Consider the following 23607-nt stretch of genomic DNA (forward strand, 5'->3'; position numbering starts at 1 on the left):
CAGATCTATTGAAGTGAAGCCATCCAAAACTGTTGTTTTCACAGAGTTTGTGTGTACAGCACACCCAGACTCCACTGGACCAAATACACTGGAATCTTAAACAGAAAACAAGACATGTTTATAGGGAGGATATACAGAGATTTATTTAATCAGGTTTACTATTTACAGTTGAGATCACTTTCACATACTACTTTGCTACTCTACATGGCTACATTGTTTCCAAACCAATTGAAGGTCTACAGTCTAACAGTTCACTCAACACATAAAACGCTCTTCATAGAAAAATGAAATATTTCATTATAGAACAGTAGTGCATACATTATACTCCTGAAAAGCCAGCTTGTATTTTAAACCACTAATGTTTGAAAGACTGGATCTCTGAAGGTCAAAACTGCAGTCACATAATCCTAAAATGTATTGTTTGGTTTTTTTTTTTCAATTTCTTTATATATAAAGTTTAGTGGACTTAAATGTTTTTTCTTTTTTAAAAGTGACACTGGTGAGGGGCAAGAGTAAAACATTTTTTCTTCTCAAATTAAATACAGCTGGCTTCCTTTGTACAACTTTGGCCAGAAAAGTTCCATGTAGTAAAGGTTTAAGACATCCTCTGTCTATATGCAAGAATCAGCCAGTTAATGCTTAGAGGTAATCTACCAAAGTAGGCACACATCCTTTGACTTTCATATCAACCAAATTACACTTAACTTGCAAATGGTTCTGAAATTAGAAAGTTTACTAGCATACTAAAACATTTAGATACATGAATAGCTGGCTAAAACAGTGAAAGTCACAGGTAATTATATGGGTTTGTGTAAAGCTGTTGTTTTGCCCGTCACCAGTGCACAGTGCGGCTGCCCTCATGTCTGAAAGGTGTGCTTGGACTAAGCTTGGGGCAAGAAAGCTATGGAAGTAAACCTGGCCCATTCACCTTCCACAGAAGTGGGGGAAGATTGAATTGTATGTTTGAATTCTCTTCTAGGCATAGGTTCCACCAGCAATGAGAAGCTCATAGGCAGGATCTCGACTCCTCCTACATAGAACTATACAGGCACACAACATGCCCAGAAGCTAGGGAGAAAAAAAAGAGAGAACAAGCTTGAGTACAAGGAAGGTATTTTGAGACACTCCACCTCAGCACAGACTGTCAGCATGCTTCAACAGTGTAATTAACATAAATGGCAACAAACAACTGCTCCTGAAAGAGCCTTGGTTCCTGTTGCAAACTTCCAGGGCCACAAACTTCAGCTTCATTTTCTTATGAGATTATTCCTGGACATCTAAAACTAAACTTTATTTTGGTCAGCCACTTGTATTCTGCCTCAATAATTCAGATTCAGATGGAAGAAACTCCTAATGTTTTTTAATGAAAGGTACAGATTTTTAGATACCGTATCTGGAATGGAAAATCCAAGTGTAATTCAAATGCATCGGCTTAACTGCTATGATGAGAATGGGCTTTTGAAAGAGATTTCATAAAACTCTCTCTCTGTGAACATATCCTATTAGAAAGCTTAAATCTAAGGCATAAAATTCACTTTTAGACACGTTAAAATTCACAGTACCACAACTGTGCTGTCATGCTTGCCAGGATTTCAGCTATGATCACCCTGTGTCCACCTACAAGACTTAAACCACACAAATAATCAGGGATACAGGGCATGATATTTTAAAGAAGTTGCATGTTTATTGAAGGTAGAATAAGACTTAAAACATAGCAGGTATAGTGTTGTGTTCTGTGGTCTACAGTAACTGGCAATAGCTTCTACTAAAGTATAACTGTATTGATTTGGCTGTATGCATAGAAGTTTATTCACAGATACAAATACTTCAGGAGGCTCCTGTCCTATCTCTGGATTATAAAGCACCACTATGAAGCTAACTTAATTTCTTTCACTCCAAAAATACACCACAAAAACACCCCTCAGACAGAAAACAAATACAAATGAAATGGGTGAGCAAGCAATCAAGTGTAGATCTTCCTCTCTGATACAGCAAAAGCCCAGTGAAAATAGTACTGGGACAAAAGGAGAGTTACTGACTTTTTTACAGGCAAATGCAAACATCAGATGTGTAACATGTTTTAAAATTAAATGATGGTACACACATTGTAGAATTCCAGTCTGCTAAAAGACTGAAAACAGAACATTTAAAAATCCTAAATCTAAATACACAGTGATTAGGAAGAGGCATGATGAAATGCTAGTATGAGTTTTTTATTTCCTGGAAAGGAACGAGCTGTAAAGATCAATACTCTTCTTTGTCTGTGGTGCACTGTCTGCTTAGGATCTATAGCAGAAACCAGCTCAGGTTAAAACAACATAAGGAGAGTAATATAGTATGGCACTCCAGCTGTCATTAAAAACAGCACCTTTCTTCACTCAGGTGGTTACAGCTCATAGACTGACTCCTAAATATGTTCCCATAGAATCGTGGAATGGTTTGGGACAAACCTTAAAGGCCATCCAGTCAAACCCTCCTGCAATAAGCAGGGACATGATCTATACCAGGGTGCTCAGACAGATAAATTCATGTCAGAGCAAGAGGAAACAAGCTATGTGAGATAATGACTCACCATGGACACAGCCCTCCTAAGTGAGGAGGGAATATCTACAATTAAACCCACTTCAGTCAGACTTGTAAAATGGAGCGTTTGTGGTAGTTTGTGGTTGTTGCCAGTGGCTACTGAACTCTCAAGAAGGCTCGCAGCCTGCAAGTACAAAAAATTCTTCTCTGCTATTCAAAGCTGGGAGATAAAATGAAAATTGTGATGCAGAGCAACACCTCCTTTAGTCTTTTGCTAGAAGTCATTCTAGCCATGTAAATAAAATGAATAAAAGTAGACCCAGGACATTTACAGTTATTTGCACAAAGACAACTCTGTTCAATGACTCCCTCGAGATATTTAATTTATACAGAGTTGTGTGAAATCTCAAACATTCAGGTACTACAGCAAAATCTCATGCAATTAACTTCTGAGTTACTATTTAAACCATTTTTATTCTTTAGGTCTCTGAGCATATTCCTAGAATTCACTATAAACACAGAAGTGACTCACGTAACTCAGTGTTCTCTACAGGCATTATTTATTATGTCATTAAAAATACACTAGCACCTCTAAACATTTTAAGGCATTTGAGTCTGTTTCTCTTGGGTTGCTATTTAATATTGTGTACAGCTATTTCAGACATCTGTGTTGAGGAAGGATCCATGAATCCTCCTCTTCACCAGCTTTCAGGAACGTTTAGACATCTCCTACATTCAGATTTGTTTAGTTTTTTTTTTATTCATTTTGGTTTTAATTTGCCTGCTAGCAATAACTACATTGAATGTTTCCCCAAACCAATTTTGTATAAAAATTCACTGGCTGTATATACATGTGCCCTTTGTAAATGATCAACAACCACAAAAAATGTGTCTTTTCCCCTTTCAGTTTGCCTCCTATCTATTAATAGTTCTGTGCTGTCACTGTGGCTGGGACCAGAGAATTACTGCACACTGGAAGATCCCCATGGTAACAGAAACATGAACATACCAAAAATTACTTCTATGCAGAACAGACTAAGTTGTTAATAAATTCCAAGCCTTGCAAAAATACTCTTCTCAGTCTTTTAATTTTAAAGCAATTATTGAAGGTTAAATTTGTTGACTATAGGCTATTGGAGGTAATGAACTTTGAACAGCCTCATTGCATAAGAAAAATAATCTGTTCAGAGGGGACTGTGCAGCCAGCATAGGGAAGGTAGCAAAATTCACCAGCTGGTAAGAAAAACAATTATTCCTCTCAATCTACAGGATATGACCAAAGTTACAGGCATGTGCTAAGGTTCACATTCTATCTCCCTTTCATTCAGCCCACAGACCATTTTGCTGAGAATTGGGTCAAATACATATTTGAATTCTGTATGGCAAAGTCAAAGACGTCAGAACTTAGGTCTCAAACTTCAGGAGATACGTAACAGGAAAGTTTGAACAAAAGGGTGCAAGCAGCCACACTGCCATTGCAAGCATGTGTCAGAAACTCTGGGCCAGGGCCAGAAAGGATTATACCTGTGCTGCCTTTTGGAACAGACCCGTTCATCAGCCTATGAACTTCAAAACTAATGATGCCTCCTCTTGGGATTCACCTCAGTCAGTTTCATAAGATACACTTTTTTTTTGACATAAAAATTTGTCACAGTAACTATGGTTGTGATAAAGACATTAATTTTCAGTACACAAATACTTTTCATTGTTTAAACAGACCAAGTATCACTTGAACAAAGTTTTAAGAAAGATAATTAAAACTGTATCTTCCCTTCAGGAGACTGAACACAGATCTCACAAAATTTGAAATTCCATAGCTGAAGTAGTCTGGGTCTGAACAGTTCAGCACGACTGTATACAATACTATGAGTACTTCCTTGTAGCATTGAAATATAAAGGGAACTCTATTTTCACAAGACTGTTTGCAAAAGATTATTTACCTTCAAACTTACAATCTGGCTCAAAAGCTGCTTTTGAAAACCGAAGTGCTTAAATTGTTGGACTTGACAGGTATGTTTTTTTTTAATTCAAATGCTATTAAGAACACTAAAGTAACTCTGAAATTAGTTTTTAATTCTCCTGGGATCCAGCATATGTACTCAGACCATAGCATAGGCACAGTCTGAAAATAATGTCAATGCACCAAGTCTGCCAGTTGATGAGTACTCAATTTCAATTTTACAAATATATTTGGGAGACAGTGCTAGTATTTTTTTTCCTTCCTTAAAATTTAATAAATACAAATATACACATTAGTTTATTTCTTCAGTTACCTTTTTATGACCAGGGTAACTCAGTTACAGTATACAGAGTACACTATCAAAAACCTTGGGTGCATCTCCCAGGTGGTCCTGACATTATTTGTAGACCATGAAGAATAGTTAAGCTGATGAACCTCTAAAACAGCATGAAGAATGAGCTGTTTAAAAGTTGAAGATTAAATACTACGCAAACTCTTCAAGTGTTAAATGCCATCAGAGGACATTTATGATAATACCTAGATAATTAAGTTTTCACAAAATAATTTACCATTTACATCACAGTGGATTACTGCAGGTAACACTGACTGTTCAGCTCTAACAGACTGTACATCCACATATCAGTGGGAAGTTTTGTGTTAAAGTGCAATATCTGTATGTGCATACCTGTAATTATCTGTACTGCAGTTTGGATCTAATTTGAAAGAAGTTAACAAATAAAGAACATTCTCTTACCTGAATAGCAGCAAATGCTAGTGCTGCCCAGATGACATACATCATGATCTCCTGAAGCTTCTTTACAACCAGAGCCTCACACCCCTGAAACAAGTACGCTTCTTATGCATCAATCTGGCAACTGGATTTGGACACACCAAAAAACCCCCAAAGCATCACACAGGGCAGAAAGATAATGCTAATACTAAAAAAAGTAATTAGATGAAAATTAATGACAGATAAAAAGAGGAGAGAGATGATTAACCACATCTACTTTCTGTTAAAGCAAATACACCCAAGATCTGATTTCCCCCAGAGAAAATGAATTGCCAGTGAAAGCATGTGGCTGTGTCAGTTCATGCTGTGGCTGCCTTACCTCTGAATAAAGGTCCATGGGGCGGGTCAAACTACCAGTGCAATTGCTGAGGGCTGCTTTGCAACAGCTGAGGGGCACACTGTTGTTTTTAGTTTGTTTGAACCAGACAGTATTCTCCCAGTCTGAATAGTTATGGATCCCACAGCAGCGCAGCTGGAAAATCAGACATGTAAAAAACTCAGTTCTAACTACAATACCAAGAGGACAAGTATAGTATGTTCCACTGCAGAAAAATACTTAAGTACCGCATATTTCAATAGAAGCATAGATTGATAGCTAATTAAATAAAAATTTAATCTCCCCATCAGCAATGTAATAATATAAATTTTAACCAAGTTAAGCTATTTATTGTCCATTCAGCAATTTCCTAGATTTGTCAGAATGGAGAAAGGCCATCTACACAAGCAGCAGAGCAACAGCATCTGTGTTTTAAGGACAGAAAGGAGTATAAATCTGGCACGTGTCTCGCTGTCTCACCTGCCTCTGTACATAGTCAATAGCACGACTGGCTGCATCAGGATTTGTCCCATTGTATCCATTGTATACTTTCTGAATGCTGTGATCAACTTCATCCTCCACCTAGGAAGGGGTAGGAAAGCATCTGCATTAGCTCACCAGCAGAAGTAGCACAGGTTAGGAAACATTATTTTGCTTCCAGCTGCAGCATTTCAGGAAACCAACGTAACTCCCCATCATCTGAAATCAGCATAATACAGTGATAACAGCTTCCTAAAGTTTAAACCTGACTTTTGCAAAGATGTTGCCAGCTTGCAGCTAAGGAAGAGTGAAAAATCCAGGCAGCTACCTTCCAGATTTTAGGCAAAGTAGCTTCGCACTGTCTCTCAGAAAAGGAACATGCTTTTCCTGTGACACTGTGGCAGACATTTTCATGAAGTAAAGGGCTCTCCATAAGAGCATGCACTCACCTTCCTACTTCAAGGTTCCATTCCAAAACCAGCATAACCATCTGGGCTAACTCATTCCCCTTGGGACTACAAGGATATTGGGATCAAAAGGTACTAAATCATACCACCTACTCTTCTGGTTTCAGCAAAGGTAAATAAATTCTCAAAGATGCCTTCTGACTCACCCTACAGTGACCAAGCTCTCTGTTCAACCCCAGTCTCCCAGGGCTTCCTGAGGAACACCAGGGGCAGTACATTGTGTATAGCAACATTTACTGCAATAGGTCTTAGAACTACTGCAAATGAGTCAATACTCTGTCAAGTACATGTTAGAAATGGATGCCACTCAAGAACCATCACTTGTTCTCTCAAAAGTCATTCTATGATGTCTGGTTTGGAGGAAATCTTACTAGAACCTTTTAAGTATTACATTTTACTGTAAACTATTACTTAAATAATACACAGTGTAGTGTAGAAAAACATTTGTGCAATTTTAAGATTAACTCTGATTTGATGTTTTTCTATCACATTCAACAGGAATTATGTGCAAGGAATGTAATCTTAGGACTGAGCACTAAGCATGCATACTCTTCATATTTGCAAGCTACAGTAGGAAGGTCTTGTCAACACATCATTCCTTTAAATACTTTAATGGAAGAATTTTCTGCAGCAATAGCACAAGCTGAATTCCATCACCACCCCCTCCTCAAGAATTCTGCCTATTTCAAGATAGGTATGCATAAAAGTCAATTTAACTTGCACAGGCAACTTGTTTCAGACCAGTTTAAAATCAATTGTTTGATTTAACTAATTTGATTTACAACTCCAACTCATAACAAAACAGCTGTTCAATTTGTCATATACATTTAAAAAAAAATTATTTCAGTGCTTACTTATTATTTGGCTTGTGGTTCAATCAGGGCAACATTATGCCTGAAAACCATGCAAATTCCGTAAGATCCAAAGAGAAATCCCTAGCTCTACTTAATTGGCAGGTTTCATTAAAAATGAAGAGTGAACCCCTCCACCCAGAGGAAAAAAGCCAGCAGGTCCTCACACAACCAAGCTTGTTTAATGCCTACTAGCACATCCAAAAAAGCTTGCCTTTTAGAACTATGGACCAATGCTGGAAGGTTCTGCAGCAGCTTAGTCCATCTCAGCATGGCCTGGGCATGTTTCACATGGTTCTGAAACAGTCTGAACTGGATCAACACACAGGTTTACAGAGGCATACTGGAAAATTAAGTGATTCTAAGATCAATAATGTTATCTCAAGAGAGCATAGTGCCACTTCCTAGAGGAAGTAACACTGTGCTCAATGTTACTTGGTACCAACAACTGCTATGACTTCAATCTTTCATTTTGTTTGGAAGTTTGTATGGTGAACACAAAGTACTTCTAACACGATTCAGGTGCCTTTTAAAAAACCAAAACATGGCTCCCACAGATGTATACACGCCATGTCAGAAACAACAGATCAAAATTAACAAAGCACAAAGCTGACTTATTTATCCTGGCAAAAATAATCAGAAGGCTAAGCAGACTTCCCCTCCCAGCTCACCGCTAATCAATTTATTTCTTTTTATTTCTGATGCACTTGAAACAAGTTTCAGACACTAGACACTGCAGGGTACTAGAAAATTACCATCTTTACTAACAAAACCTGTCTGTCCTTCCCAAAAGATTTTACAGTCAGTTTTCAACTACTGACTTCTATAAACAGCTAAGCATAAGATCATGTTGCCACCAAATCCAGATGACTCTCCCTCTCCTCCCAAGCTCTGGCCCTACATTACCTACTGCTGTGAAAACTTCATGAAAAAATAAAAAAAAGCAGCAAAGCAACAGGAACACACAGCTGGGCAAGGAAGATTCATGCATCTGCTTGTATCTTCTGTGAATACTGCTCACTGAAAAAGAGCAGGTCCCTTCAAGATGGGAACATGGAAGAAAGTAAAATGACTACTGCTTAGTCCAGATCAGATCCATGGTAATTACTGCACATGTAAAAGCATATCTCTGCAAGTACTGAAAGGAAACCATTCAGATCAACATGTAAGAACCCACTTCTACTACCCTGGATTTTTAGTGCTTTCCCCTCAGTGGCTTCTAACGTCTACTTCCACTACAAACTTCAGAATCCCCTATGATCATCTCAGTTCACTGCCAAGATAGCAGAAATCAAATGCAAAGCATGAGAAAAACATATTTGGAGTTCAAGCATGGCCAGTAGAGCACTTCTGTTGAAGCAGCTACTCTAAGTGTTATGCACCAGGTCTATAACACAAACACTTCAAGGTTGTGTTGTCAGTTGCTTACTCAAAGCAGCCTCCCCTGGGACCCAACCAAAAACACCACTTTTACTTCCAAGCTGTCCCATTTGTTCCACAATAGCAGGAGAAAGCAAGGAGGAGAAAATGCTGAACCAGTGAGACCTGTGTTGTTCACAGGACACAAAAGGCCCAAGAAAGATAAATACTGTACTGTTGTTCAGCTTGCTGGTAAGATAGCCCTGAGTGTCCTACACTGCAAACATGCTCCACATCACAGCTAAAATACCTTCTCTGGTTGTCTTTTTTTTTTTTTGGTCAGAATTTAGATCTAGACATATAAAAAGCCAGTAAACTGTACAAGTTAGAAATTTTTTCAAGCTACACTGCGGCATCTCTAATACCATGTAGCATATTTCTGCCATATATTATGCTGGTAGAAATAGCTAATTTCATTTTCTGGTCCTGTTTCTTAATTCCATTAAAAAAACAGTGGAAATAGTTGTAATTTGTTTAGCTATAATCCCTGTCAACAACCTGTGTAAAGCTAGAAAGTATACATTAACACAATCTATTTAATTTTCTAATGCAGTGTTAGTTTGCACACCAAAACACCTGACAACATTTAAGTATTGTGTATCAAAAACCATGTCCTATGTTCAAACATTGTGTAGCCTCAAACATTCACAAAGTCAAAGCATAAATAAATTAGAAGACTATCTGGAAAATGTAAAAGTACCACCAATTACTGAGACTCCCTTCTCATGTTTAACTATTAACAGTATGTTCCAGGTAATTTTTTGCCTACAAGATAGCTCTCTGCATTGATGTTCTACATTTTAAGGTATTGGTATCACAAATTAATCCACTCAGATGTTTGATTTTATTCCTTAACAAATACCTATTAACAGTTCCACAGAATCAAACATAGTAAAGATCATACTTCTGTATTATAGTCAGTGTTCACAACAAAACATTTACTGAAACTGAGAAGTTCTTACCTTTGCTCTGTAAATGTATCCAAGAACCACGACCACAACTTCGGTGATAAAAACTAAGAGCAAGATGATCACAAACTGCAAAATACAATCAAGAGTGTCTATGCAAATACTTTTGTTTGCCTAATAAAAGTCTCCATGTGTATTTTTTTGTTTAAAGTTACTTTTAAGGCAAGGTTTTGATCTAACAGTTAATTTAATGCAGGCACTTAAATTGACCAAATGAGCCCAGAATTCATTCAAGACACTTTAGTGTTCACAGGTTCACCAAGTAGTAAGAAGCTGCCCAGTCAGGCAAGTCCAGCTATCATTAGTACTGAAAATACCATACTGCAGGTCTTTAATCAAGTGTTTCTTTCAATCTTCTTTGTTAGATAAATAGGAATGTCTCATCAAAGAGGCTACCCAGGCAGCAGCTTGGAGTGGTACATGAACTAAGGGAATTTTTCTTCAGATTAAGCTGTGTAACAACTGGAAAAGACAGAAGCTATGCATCTGTCTTGCTATATTTAAGAACACTTTTAAAGAAGTCTACACAGCATTCAACAAAAGAAGCCCCAAACCCCCCTGCAGGGACAGTTTAGATACCAGCCTCTCTTCTTCCCTACCCAGGCAGTTTTCAAGCCAAAATTACAGTTCAAATACTTGGAAACCACAGGGCATACAATACTGCAAACCAAATGCCCAAGTAAGCCAAGAAGAAAATAATCAGTCATTATGGCAACCCTCAGTTAACCTTGATGCAAGACACTTAAAGCAAGAAGGCTTCTGAATCACTTTTCTCTCTCCAATTCAGCTTTTCAACCACAACACAAGATAGAAGTGAGATTTAAAAACTGTTATGACTTAATCATATGGTTTTACATTTTTTAATGAGATTACCACAGTTCTAAAAAAGGTAAAACTGAGATGCCTTCTGCTGCTAGAACTGTTTAATTTAACACCTTTATTCAGAACAGAAAATTGAAACAAGATGTTCCTAACAAAATTAAGCAGAAAACTTTTAAGGCCATAAAGAAAAAACTTTAAGTAATATTTCAGAAGTTTATTTAGAGAGAAGGCAGCCAAATATACACCAGGCAGGCCAAGACTCTGTAGGAGCTCTGCACTTACCGTAGCCAGTCCACAGCGACTCTCTCGAATGGTAGCACAGCACCCAATGAGTCCAATAATAAAAAGCAGTGTTCCCACAGCTATGATGATAACAGCTGGAATTAGTGTATAGACATCTTCAAAGAAGTGATCATAGTCATCATATGTGATGAACACATAGGCTCCCACGTAGCACAGGATGCCTGCGGCTGCCTACAATAAGCACAAAAACATGGTAAGTCCCCCTTGGAACACCAAGCCCTTCCATCAGCAAGGTAACTATTTTATCAAACACTATAAAGCAATGTTCCTCAGAAATTTTGCTATTTAATATCTGTGACCTATAGTCAGAATAAAATAGATGTACACATTGTAAACTTCAACCTCTGCTAGGGTGTGGTGGTTTCACATTGATTGACATATGGGGAAGAAGTAAGAAAACACCCACAGAAGTGAATTCTTTGAGAGAAGCTGCTGAGAGCTTCCACTGTGCCTGGGAAAGGCCAATAGCTGGCTAGTTCTGAGAACTGACAACATTTTGTGTGATTTAGAAATTAGACCCACCACAAGCCTGAGAACTCACTCTTTGGTTCTGGCCTCAAAAACTAACGGAGCTTTGGTAGTGCCAGCCCCGCTCCCCTGCGGCCGGGGTGAGGCTGGGCCAGACCCCAGTGGCTCCCGGGCATGGGACAGGAGGTTGGGGGGCCCTGGCCCAGACCACGGCTGCTAACATCTTACCAACACTAAGCCCTTCCCCTGGCCCGGACAGAGGGAGGGGCACAACGCGGCCTGAAATCAATCATCATGACTGCTGCGGCCACTGTCTACGGCCATCCACAGGCCTGGCAAGATTTAACCCTTTCAGTGAACAGATGAGACCTGCAGACCATGATCTCCCCTCGAGAGAAAAGGACAAAGTGGGGACACATAGAAGACAACGTGAAAACACCAAGGTCAGTAAATAGTCAAGCCCTAGACGGAAGGTGAATGAGGAGATGCCTTAGTGTTAGGCTGAAAAATTCTTTTGGTAGTGCCGTAGAGATGCACAATGATACACTAAAATATCTTCTTTAATTCATGAGAGTATGGGGAGATGAAACTGTAGATGTGAGCAAAGGCATCCACTGATAAAGCCAAGCAGATGCTGAAGTAGCTGTGATCCCATGAAAAGCCTGAACAGAGAGAGAGATTAGAGTGATGAAGACCCTTTGCCCCCAGAGAGAGAAGAAAACCTCCGTTCCCAGAGATGATCACAGAGACAGATGAAAAGAACCTTTGCCTTTGAACAGCTCATCCTTAAAATAATACCCCATGAGTTCATGGCCGATGGACACACCTCCAGGAGGGCTGTGAAAATGGTAGGAATTTCGCGATGCAGAACTTTTCCCAGACAGCTGCTATTCATGGAAATGAAAAGCCATGAGAAAACTATTTCTTGTGGAGAAGTCTCCACGGCATGACAAGAGACAACTCCTCTCCCTACAAGAACTACTGAAAGACTACTTATTATATATAATACATTATATATAATATATAATTATATAGTTGGTACTGATTGATTTATTACTGATTTACTGATTCCAGGTTTTGTCACTACATTGTCAGTTGGGAAAGGGAAAAAAGATGGGCAGGGGGAGGAAAGGTGTTTTGGAGGTTTTATTCTGATGCTTCTTATTCTTGTGGTCCTGTTAAATAAAGTTTCTTTATACCTTTTAAGTTTTAAGCCTGTTTTGCCCTTCTCCTAATCCATATCTCACAGCAAGAAATAAGTAAGTGCACTAGTGATTTTAACCAGTGCTAAACCCATCACACTATTTGGTGGTTGGCTGGGAAACTGAAATTGGCAAATCTAAACCACTACATAGAGAAAGATGAACTACTAGAAACAACAGCATTTCTGAAGGGTTCACAGGACTGGAAAAATCTAATTCCAACCAGAAAGCAGGCAGAAGCAAATACAAACCACCAACTATTAAAAGGCAGAACTAAATACCTACATACCAAACCAGAACCAAATACAGAAATGTACCATTAAGCTTACAAAATTGATGTTCTCGGGACTGTTGTATGAAATGATCCTTTTTAAACAAACAAATTGTCAAAGTTACTGCAAAAGAAGCCCGGTAAAATGAATCTGCAACTAGATAGATTTAAACAGTAAGACAAAGCTCTTACATCCATCTGCCATGACCTTGCCTCCCTTACAACAATCGAAACGCATCAATACCTTCATTATCTATAAACTGAGCAGAGCTACTGAAAGAGAAACAACTGTTGCTTGAGGAGCCAACTAACACACATTTATTTTTAAACACCAGGGCCTTATCTGTGTTTTATCAACGTCTTTCCTAACTGTCCCCACACTTGCTGCAGAACGAAACATCAATTTACAATGTGGACAATATAATCTGAGTTTCATGACAGGCTTTTCCAACAGGCCAATACAAGGCCAAGCTAAAACAATGCACTCAGAAGATGCAATGACAAAGCTATGACCTGGGGAATTTAATTTTGCTATGAAGGGTAGTGTTCCTACTACAAACCAATCCATACTCCGGACCACAAGAGCTCACTCAACTGCAATGTGACACACTGCAGCTCCAGTCTAAGGGAAAACACTGCAGGCTGCCTCCAGCCAATGCTCCCACTCACTGGCATTACAACTACCTCCTCCCTGCACTGTGAAGAGGAAGGCAGACACACATACAGCTGTTTCCAGCAGCTGTAATACTGCAAGGCTGGTTGGTGCTAGTGTACAGTCAGAGACTCAATCAATAATTCAGTCTAGGAGGACATAATTTAGCCCAGCTGCCTGCACAAAGCACAGTCAACAATGAATTCAGACCAGTTTGCTCAAGGCTTTGTCTCAAGTCCTCCTGGGAAGCCTGTTCAGTGTGGCACACAAGACAAGCCACAAGACAAAAGGTATCTAGGATTTCAGCCCTGTTTGCCACTACATACTAGATGCAACTCTTTTTTTTATAAAACAATAATTCACAACCACTACCAGCATATTACTTTATGTATGGAATAGTCCCTGCTGCACTTTGTTAAGAGAAACACTATGTTAAAAGAAAAAGATACTAAAGCCAGATCAAAAGTATCATCTACATAGATTTGAGCAACACATCTGACATCTCCACCTCTCTTTCTGCAGCAAAGGTAATTGTGTACTCTGCAGGAATCTTAAAGGCATCCAGGAGGCTTCATATTCATCCAAGAAAAGGTGCCATGTACATATAAGGGGAGGTAAAACAAAATTCAGTAACACAGAGTAAGACATCTTTTCCAGACAAGAGTGAACAAGCTATTGCAAAATCGCCCTCTTGCACAGATGTTGAAATGCAAACCCATCTGTAGGAACCCTGACATATTAGGTACAACAAGGCAAAATGCAGACACACACTTTCTGTACACAAAGCAAAGATTCAAAGTAGTGTCACTGAACAATGGAATTACATTAACTGTTGCCTAGCAATGAAGCGTGTGAATGGCAGGCCAGTGATGTAATCTCCTATTTCTAAGAACTAAAATGCTTGTTAGAAATATGGTATGTTACAAGGTGGCAGATGAAAAACCACAGCTGTAGCTGGCATCAGGCACAGAATATATATCAGAGCTGAAATCAGAACCATTTGTGAATTCCTTTGTCCTTCTTTTGTTGTAATTTAATTGGCTTCCTCCTCATTTAAGAAAAATCTGGATCATAAACTGCATAAGCACATACATTTGAAGAATGTATTTGAAGTAAAAGGAGTTTAGCCTGAAAAAAAATTCAAATCTGTCTACAGGTGTTATCTTTCTCTGCATCACGAAGCACATGCATCTTAAGAAACATTTCATTTGCAGCCTTCAGACATATTAAAAGCTGCCTGGTTTGAAGACTTCATTAAATCCCTTCCAGACATGGTACAAGAATGACTAATCATCCATGACAGCACTGGGCCTAAAGTTTTGCTTCTGAACAATGTTGAAGAACTGGTGTTTCTGAAACAGACACTGCCACTGTGATGAAGTGACCACACTCTTCAGAATTACTGCTGCTACCTCTTCAACAAGTAATTTGCAGGGGGGGTAGGGAAGGTCCTCAGAGCAGACGTACCTGCTGGAGCCTGCACAAGGACTAAAAGCCATGAAGATTGAAACTCCTTCCCCATTTATCACAGCTGAACACAGTTTTTGAACAGATACAGTACTTAGTCTATCGCAGAACAATGAAAACAGCAACACTACCTGGTTATCTTACATGTAAACAAGATTGAGATGCCCTCCCTTTTCCTTCCACATCACAACCACGGGACACTGAGTGTTTATTTCAGCCTGCTCTAAACCAGGAAGGGGGAGGTCTCTAAAGAGTTTTAGCTGGGATGAGAAAAGTGCTTTTGAAGCACCACCCTTTTTGCTCATCTTTTGATGATTTTCTCTTACTACCTTCTGGCTTGCATCACTGAATAGTCAAAGGAGTGTGTAAGAGGAGTCACTTTGGGTGAAACTAAGCCAGAAGACTGTCAGTACAGTTCCTTTGCTGACTGCTCAGAGGTATTCAGTCAATGGGACTGCACTGGCCTGAGGTCCCTCCCTCTTCAGAGCTCAGCAGGTCTCAACACACAGCAGTGTCATCCACTGATACAAATAACACTGCAACAGACAAGACAGTTTTAACCATACCAAGTGTGAAGTCTATGTTGACCAGGGCTGCACCAGCTAAATGCACATTTATTACCTGTTGCAACCAAGTGCAAAGTTGAATACATGTGCTTTTTAAAGTAAAAAAAAAAAACCAAAAAACAAACCAAACCAACTCTCCTCCTCCCAAAACCAAACAACCCACCCAAAACAGTACCATGTGCTTAAACCATCTATCTCAAAATAGGAATCATCTAAGGAACAGAGTCTATACAGACACAAGGATAAATAAAAAAAAAAAACATAAAATAATCTAGATCTCAGTGTTCAGCATCCTGCACAGTAAACAGAAAATCAGCAAAGCAAAGTCCAAACTTGCTCAAGTCAAATACAATTGAATATAGAGCTACTGTGTTTACAATCATGTATTTCCTATCATTAAATGGAAGCCAAATATATGAACTACACACAGTTCAAACATGTCTTTGATAAACAGGCCTTGAAGGAAGAATTCTCCAAGTTAATCTGCTCAATGCTCTGAATAGATATGGCAGCATTTCCTGAATCTCTGCCAGGTCACATGCATGTTCTAGGGATGTGATAGCATTCACACATCCTTTTAGTTGTCTGCATCTAACTCACAGTTCTGAACCTGAAGCAGCATACACTTATTTTAGGATGAATTAACCTTTAAAAACACTGGTATAAAAGTAGTCAATGAATACAGTCAATGAATTCAAGTTTGTTGCAAAAGGCTTGAGCAATTCAACATCCTTTTCATCAGAAGCAAGTTTCAAATACACACAGACCTCTCACAGTCCAGAAAAATATTGATTTTATTGCTTTGGCTGAAACTTCTATGGAGCTATTAAAAGCTCAACAATTATGCAAAGAACTGGAGAGAAAACGGAAAGATCCAATGACACAATGATAAACATCACTCAACACGATCTAGGAAAGCTCAGTTAAAAATCGAGGTTCTTTGAGTAGTATTTGGACTGCTGTAACACAGCCTCTTAAGCTCGTGGTCATTTCATAAAGTCAGCTTTCACCTCTCACAAGCCCTGAGATGTACATGGCTGTATTACTGTCTAGCTGCACCTTAAAACACTTTCAGGGATTTAGTTTGCTTGTTTGTTTTCCAAGGAGGCTGCAAACACACCAAGAACGGTTTTCATGTTTTCAGTAACATACTGCTGCAATCTGAAAGCCAAAATTGTGGCTACCTATGATGGCTGTAAGAGATTTAAACTTGCTCCATTGACCATTTATTTATCAACCATGGACATGCAGCTTCATTTATGAGCAAATGCTTCCTTACATTACCCTTATAATGTTACTGCCAAAGAGATATGATCAACACTTGCAGGTTCATACTTTTACTCTTCACCTTGCAATAGAATTTTCTTCACTTTGGGACCCTAATAAAACACACAGCAGAAGTTCTGAATTTCCTTTGTGGTATCATTTCAATTAACTCAGCCAAAGAATAGTACTTGTCCCTTTAGAATTTATGTTTTATTCACTGTTTTAAGAAAAACACATACTCTCCGAACAAGAAAACGAAGGTAGCAGCAAAGTACTGTATCTTCGGAGAAAACACACCTGATATTCAGTTAGGCAAGAGGAGTATTTTGTATTTTTTGTAAGGACACTTACTTAAAACTTCCTACTGCTGCCAACTTTGCCACTGCTGACTGGTAAATGTTGACAGCAATGCAGACACCACTCTAAAACAAATTATTCATTCTGCTGTGGAAATATCTTTCAAGCATGGGATTGTTAACTACACCCATGATTCTGACAGATGATCTACATCTTTGATAAAAAGAACCGAAGGAAAAAGTAAGAAAAAAACCTTTTATACTAACAGACCTTCAGCTTTTCTGCCTGAATCCAGTCCTAGGACCATTTTCCCAACATGTCTATTACCCTCCTCACGTTAAATGTGAGCTTATCTTTGTTCTCACTGCCTTTCTAACATTTTTTGAAAAACAAAACACATACCTACTCCAGGACAGATTTTTTGAGTCTACAGTTACTTTTATCCATGCATACCAACTCCTGAACATTTCCTACCCACAAGTAGGAACACTGGTATTGTGGTCTGCCTCCAAATTTTTGGGCTTCTTAGAAGGTCACCATAAGTGGGGTTCCATTACTTGACTTCTAGGGTATGTCTGACATTTTTGGTTCTTTCCAACACTAGAGTACTCATAGCCTGATTACTGTCATAAAAAGAAGGGGATGACAAAAACTTTCAAGTTTTCCTCTTAGATTTCTGTTCTTCAAAATTTATTTCCTTAACCTCAAGGGCCCAACAGGATAGGATCTCTCTGGGGTTTATTTCTTTTATAGCCTTTTCAGCACTTCATTGCTGTGTATCTCTCTCTCCACTCCCCTCCCAAACAAACCCACACCCATACTTGATATTTTCTCTGCTTCCTGAAATTGATGCATAACCAGCTTAGAACCCAATGGCTTCCTGACACTCTTCTCTTTGTTGTCATCAGTAATAAGTTAACTTGAACACTGAGCTATAACTGTCTTACAAAATCTTTTGGGAGAAGACAGCAATTCCATTCAGCTCTGTAATACAGTTAAAGCTATCTTAAAGGCTTATAAAACAAGCAAGCCCTGTAAAATTCATGCAAGCCAGACTGCTCTGTCTGTACTAGCCACATTCAACTCTAACAGCATGCCTGAACACCTCAAATTCAAAGGCTTTTTAGGTGGAAGCAAAAGGCTGAGCTAGGCTGCTTTTGCATTCAGTACTACATATTTGAAGTGCCACTAATTGCAAGATGTAGTGCATCTGCAGTCTTCTATCTCCTTAGAAGCCAAGTTAACAATACAGCCATTCTTTTACATCTATTTAGTCACCAAGGCTGTAACTTGAGCTGGTGCTCTACTGTTCCCAGATTCCTTGCTCTGTAGGAGAACAATGATGATCACCCTGTGCCTCAAAGTTCACCAGGTAAAGTGATATTATAAATTCCTTGTACTATTCAAAGGTATCACATTTAGCTTTGCAACTTGGCTGTGTTAGGCATTAGATTTTTTTAAGCTCAAGACCAGATGCCAAAAATCCTGAAAAAACCCAGGCAAAGACCTGAAACTCATCCTGTAAAGAAACATGAATGACACTATTGTGTTGCTTAAAAGCAAACGGAACTATTTATTACTAAAATTCAGGACCTGGCCATGTTTGCTATGTGAAAATTCATATTCAAATATTTTAAGAAAAATTACTCAGAGGGTATAACACTTGAGAGTTTTAAATCCTATTTTCTTTATTAAAAGAACTAATCTTTTTAATGCATAGTATTTAAAACCATTACACAACCCTGAAGAATCCATTTGCTCCACACTACCATTGTAGAAGAAGCAGGAAACATTCCATTTTTACATCCAGAAGCAAGTGTCTTTCAAGACAAAAGGGCTTTAGTCAAGTAATCTCTACAAGTTACCTTTGGGATCATCCATCAACTAGTCTTTGATCACCGAAGAACTCTCAAGAAGTTTGTTTTAAAGTCCAGAGCAGTAAGTATTCTCAAGCTCACAAACTAGAGAAAACTAGGCTTATTGCTATGTGAAACAGAAAGTGAGCTCTAATCTCCCTTTCTACTAATAATTTGAATGATTTTTTCCATTGCTTCATTTTCTTTGTTTTTTTCTACCAGAAATCCCCAAACACATTACATAGACATTGACTGTTGCAGCTCCTCTAAGAAAATCCTCCATTTCCCATACGCAGGTCACTGCACTGTGGTGAGCATTCCCAAGTTGTGCAGGGAGCACAGCTTTGTAGAAAGTATTTGTGCTCTACAGAAGTAGAGACTTGAGATTTCTCTAAACAATCATAGCAAGAATGTTTTATAACAGCTTAATCAAATCAACTGTCAAAGTAATGATTTTGAGCCAGCTAAATACTACAAAAGCAACTTAAATAGTTTGCAACTGTTGAGCTGAAAGTATTGTAGAAGCAGAGTTCATTCCTCTTCTCAAAGAGAAGGACATGGGGGTGAAAGATAAAAACCTCAGCAAGCACAGGACATCTGGCACTATTTCAGCAGAGGAGGCTGTCAAAAGCACATAAATTCTTTGGGAATATAAAATAGATTTCCTTTTCTGAAGCAAGACCACATGGAACTCTGAATATTTTATTATTCTATCCTATGAACTTAACTAAGACTGAAAACATTTCCTCAGTGTTTTTGTCTCCATCTCATCTTCAAACTGGTTTCAACAGAATTATGCAAGTCACACAATAAAGTCTTAAATTAAGGGCACACAAACATGTTTTGCAGTAGTCTTTAGGTATTTGTTCCAGGTAAATATACTTCTTCCTCTTTCAAAATTATGCAGACTTTAAGTTTAGGAGGTTTCCTGAAGAACATGCAATTCTCAAATATATTATTATAGTTCCCCCCCCCCTTTTTTTTTCCTATTAGTCATTATCAACATTTTTTCAAGGTAAGAAAAAAAATCTTGCTATTATGATGATATATGTACTAGAAGTTACACTACTTTATTTCCAAGTTGTATTGTCTTTCACATCACAATTACTTCCTATGCAATACCCTTCCTTAAAGGACTCAGCATCCCCTAAATGAAGTCACCAGCTGACCAAATAAATCTTGTGCAAACTCAAGGTAAAGGTCAATGGAAGGATTGGCTTTCCTTTGTCATTTATCCTGTCTACTCAAAAATTAACTCATAGCAATGAGACACTAAGAAACATATTAATCAGATCAGTATTCCCTAGTCTAAGGAGGGCAAGTTTTAATACTTGCTAATACTTTAAGATGCTGATACTTCATATCAATGCATTTCTTAGTAAAGTGTTTTTGACCTTCAGCAAATTATCCAAAACTCAAGCACATGTTCCACACAAAATTTACATTCTGCTACTCTTTAGGACTACCAGTCATGATACTGTTTTCTTACAGAACTGTATTTTAAAGGCAATATCGGCACCTACAGAAGATGCACTCAACGTTGAACACCTCTGCGAATACAACTCAGCTGAACTGTCAAAATACCACACCAAAAATGTGGAAAGGTAACATCCATTCAGCATTCTACATGATAAATTAGTACCTGCCCTGCTTTTAAACAGCTTCCACAGCCTATTTTCTTTAAAAAATAAAAATCCCACATTAGTACCAACATGTAGGAAAGTACAGTTAATGTAAGAATTTTACACAGTAGAAAAGTTTTCACAAGACAATAAATAACTTCTTATAGTGTCAACTAAGATGTAATAAATAGCACAAGACTCTTCAAAATGAGATGAACTTGTAGAATCGAAATGTGGCTGTCACCTGTCAGCAAGGTCTGATCTGCCTCTTTCAGACTTGAAAGAATTTTGTTAGGACCAAGACTCCAAAGTGTAACAAGCACATCGCTGCTATTTCTTTACAGCACTGATTATTTTCTGAACATCTCAGTCATAAGACAGATATAAAATCTCTCTGAACATTCACATCCTCCCACAAGTAAGAGATCCACAGAGCAAGGGGGGAAGTTTTAATCCACTGTGTAGTCACAACTACTATTCTTACAGGTGACCATGAAGATAATGGCAATACAGAAGACTGCTATATGAAACCTTAAAGAGAGTAAATTTACAAAAGCAATTAAAGGAGATTTCACAGTTACTTGACCAATTATAGGCATTTGTCTATTGTCAAGTTTCGAGAAATCCAAATTATCTAATTATCAACACTGGAACTACATAAGGATGTCAAGCAGAAGATTTCTACACCAGCACAAAAGCACTTACACTGCCAACTAGATGAGCACCAAATGTTAACATACACAGCTCAGTCAACAAATGAGCTATTGACTCTAGCTTGTGAAAGAAAGGAAAACCAGTGATTTCTGTAACTCACTTTCAGAAAGCCTGCCTCGTTCTACATGCAGCTGATGAGCTGCAAGGTTGTTCCAAAACAAGCAACTCAGTCACTTATCTGCCAAAAAGCTATCAGCACAAGCTGACTTCTTAGGCTGGAGGTGGTTTACAGAATACAAGATTGATGACATTTTAATTTGACATGAAGTACATCTTATCTAACTACAATCTCTCCACTTTAAATTAAGCCTAGTTTGTCTCAAAAGTGATCAAAAGTTGTAAAGCACAAAGTTCAGCAGTACACAAAATAACTTTGACTCCACCACTGTATGATATGAGTAATTGCAAACTCCAACATGCAATTTAATTACTAAATGCAGCAGACAACGAGCATTACCTATCACTAAGCTTCTGGAGTGAGGGAGAAACCGCACACAGAACTTCTGCTCATTTACTCCAAACAGAGACTCATTTATATCAGCAACTACAGAAAAATCTACTTCAAGGTGCCATCAAGAAGGCAACCCACAAAAACTGTGTCCAGTCAAAAACTTTTAAGTATGACGCAGGAGCCGTTAAAGAGCTTTTAAAATGCCACTTGCAATTATGCATGCAACAAAAAGCCACACCCAACAAAGCAGATTCCAACCTTAAGGCTGCAGCAAGAGATTGATGTCACTACTTTTTATTTTAGAGAATGGAGCCTGTGCACCTCAGCCAGAATTACAGACTTCTGATCTGCACCACTTAAGGCCAAATATGCCTCACCTTCACTGCTCCTCTCCCAGAAGGGCTGTATAGGGAAATGCCAGTAAGAAAGCATAGATATGCATTTTCCCTTGACCATGATTCATTTCCAGGCACCCTTAAGGAGGACTCGTTTGTAAAAATTCAGACAAGAACAGTCATCCTGTAATGCTAGTAAGATTTTATATTATTTTCAACAGTAAAAGAAGCAGGTATATATAGCTACGCTTTTATACTCCAACAGTTTGTAACCCACTATTACTTTCTCAAAGATGCAATCTCTGAACAATTGGGACAACAGATATTCTGTTCCTGGAGGTGGGAAAAATGCAGCACCTAAGTGCACAAAGGGAATTCTTAAAAATCTACAGACGGTTCTTTAATCTGATTTAATTTATTTAAGAGTTACACTTTTCTCACACGCCTTTACAGTGAACACAATGCCAAGCTAAAGCCTGTAGGTCCATACTGAAAAATGTAATTTAGAGCAACCTACTGTAAGCTTTTGTCTTACTGTCACTGTAGCTGGGGAACGTTTCAGCGATGCATAAATACGACAATGCTACCGTGGCTAGTGGAATACATAAAGCATAAATATGTAAAGATACATGTCCTGATCCTGTGTTACAAGCAACAGGAAGAAAACAGTGCCCCATACTCCCAGCTAAGCGTTTGGGATGTCCCGCAGCGGACAGCCAAACCCGAGATGGCCAGAAGAGCGCTATAAAAATTAAACTGGCTACAGAAATTAAACCACCAGAGACCTGAGAAACTCAGTAACGCAAGAGAGAGTAGCCGTATTCGCTTACACAAGAGCCCGTACTCCAAGATCCCTAATGCTCGTTAAGCATTCAATGCCAGGTTCTGCTTTCCCCACCCTGGAACTCGGGGGAAGGACTGCGAGGGAAGGGATTGTGCCCAGCACTGAACCCCCACACCCCGCGAAGAGGCTCAAAACGCCCATTAAACATAAAGAGTTTAAATATGAAGTGAACCCGTGCGGGGAGGTGAGGGGGGGAGCTGGGCTCCCGGCTCCTGAGCGAGGCCCGCAGCGCTCTCAGGGCCAGGCTCCGACCTAGAACCCCGGAGCCGCCGTCCCTCGCGAGGCGCGTCCAGACTCACCCAGAAGATGAGGTTGAGGAAGACGAGGACGGTCTTGGAGGAGGTGATGCCGCACTGCCCCATGGCGCCGCAGAGCCCCGGCCCGGCCCGACCCCCGTCCCCTCAGCGCCGCCGCACGTGACCGCCCGGCCGCGCGGGCAGCCTAAGATGGCGGCCGCTCGTGTCACGTGGCGCGAGGGGGCGGAGGCACCTAAGATGGCGAACCGCTCCCCCTCAGTGCGATCCCGCCTGCAGGAGGCACCGCCCCTGAGCGACCCCGATGGTGCCTTATCGTGGGGAGGAGGCCGGTGCTGCCCTCCAGCCTCAGAACCCAGGTAGCAGAGTATAACAAACACGGGCTCTGCTTGTCGTTCACTACCTGAAGCGATAATTTTCAGACTACCTTACAGTCTTAAAGC

At 39.3% G+C, this 23607-nt stretch overlaps 1 protein-coding gene across 1 annotated transcript; it reads right to left on the minus strand.

The window, feature by feature from the left end:
• Window positions 1–117: 117 nt before the first annotated feature.
• TSPAN3 (tetraspanin 3) lies at window positions 118–23366 on the minus strand. The gene is made up of 7 exons (XM_005521389.3): window positions 23210–23366; window positions 10879–11070; window positions 9769–9843; window positions 6070–6171; window positions 5593–5745; window positions 5238–5321; window positions 118–1068 (listed from the first exon to the last, which is right to left on the minus strand). Exons 1-7 carry the CDS (start codon window positions 23270–23272, stop codon window positions 976–978), a joined length of 762 nt encoding a protein of 253 aa, XP_005521446.1. The 5' UTR covers window positions 23273–23366; the 3' UTR covers window positions 118–975.
• Window positions 23367–23607: the final 241 nt, after the last annotated feature.

This window comes from Pseudopodoces humilis, chromosome 16 (genome assembly GCF_049639895.1).
Source record: "Pseudopodoces humilis isolate 2021_Gansu_Grassland_sample_001 chromosome 16, ASM4963989v1, whole genome shotgun sequence".
NCBI lineage: Eukaryota > Metazoa > Chordata > Aves > Passeriformes > Paridae > Pseudopodoces > Pseudopodoces humilis.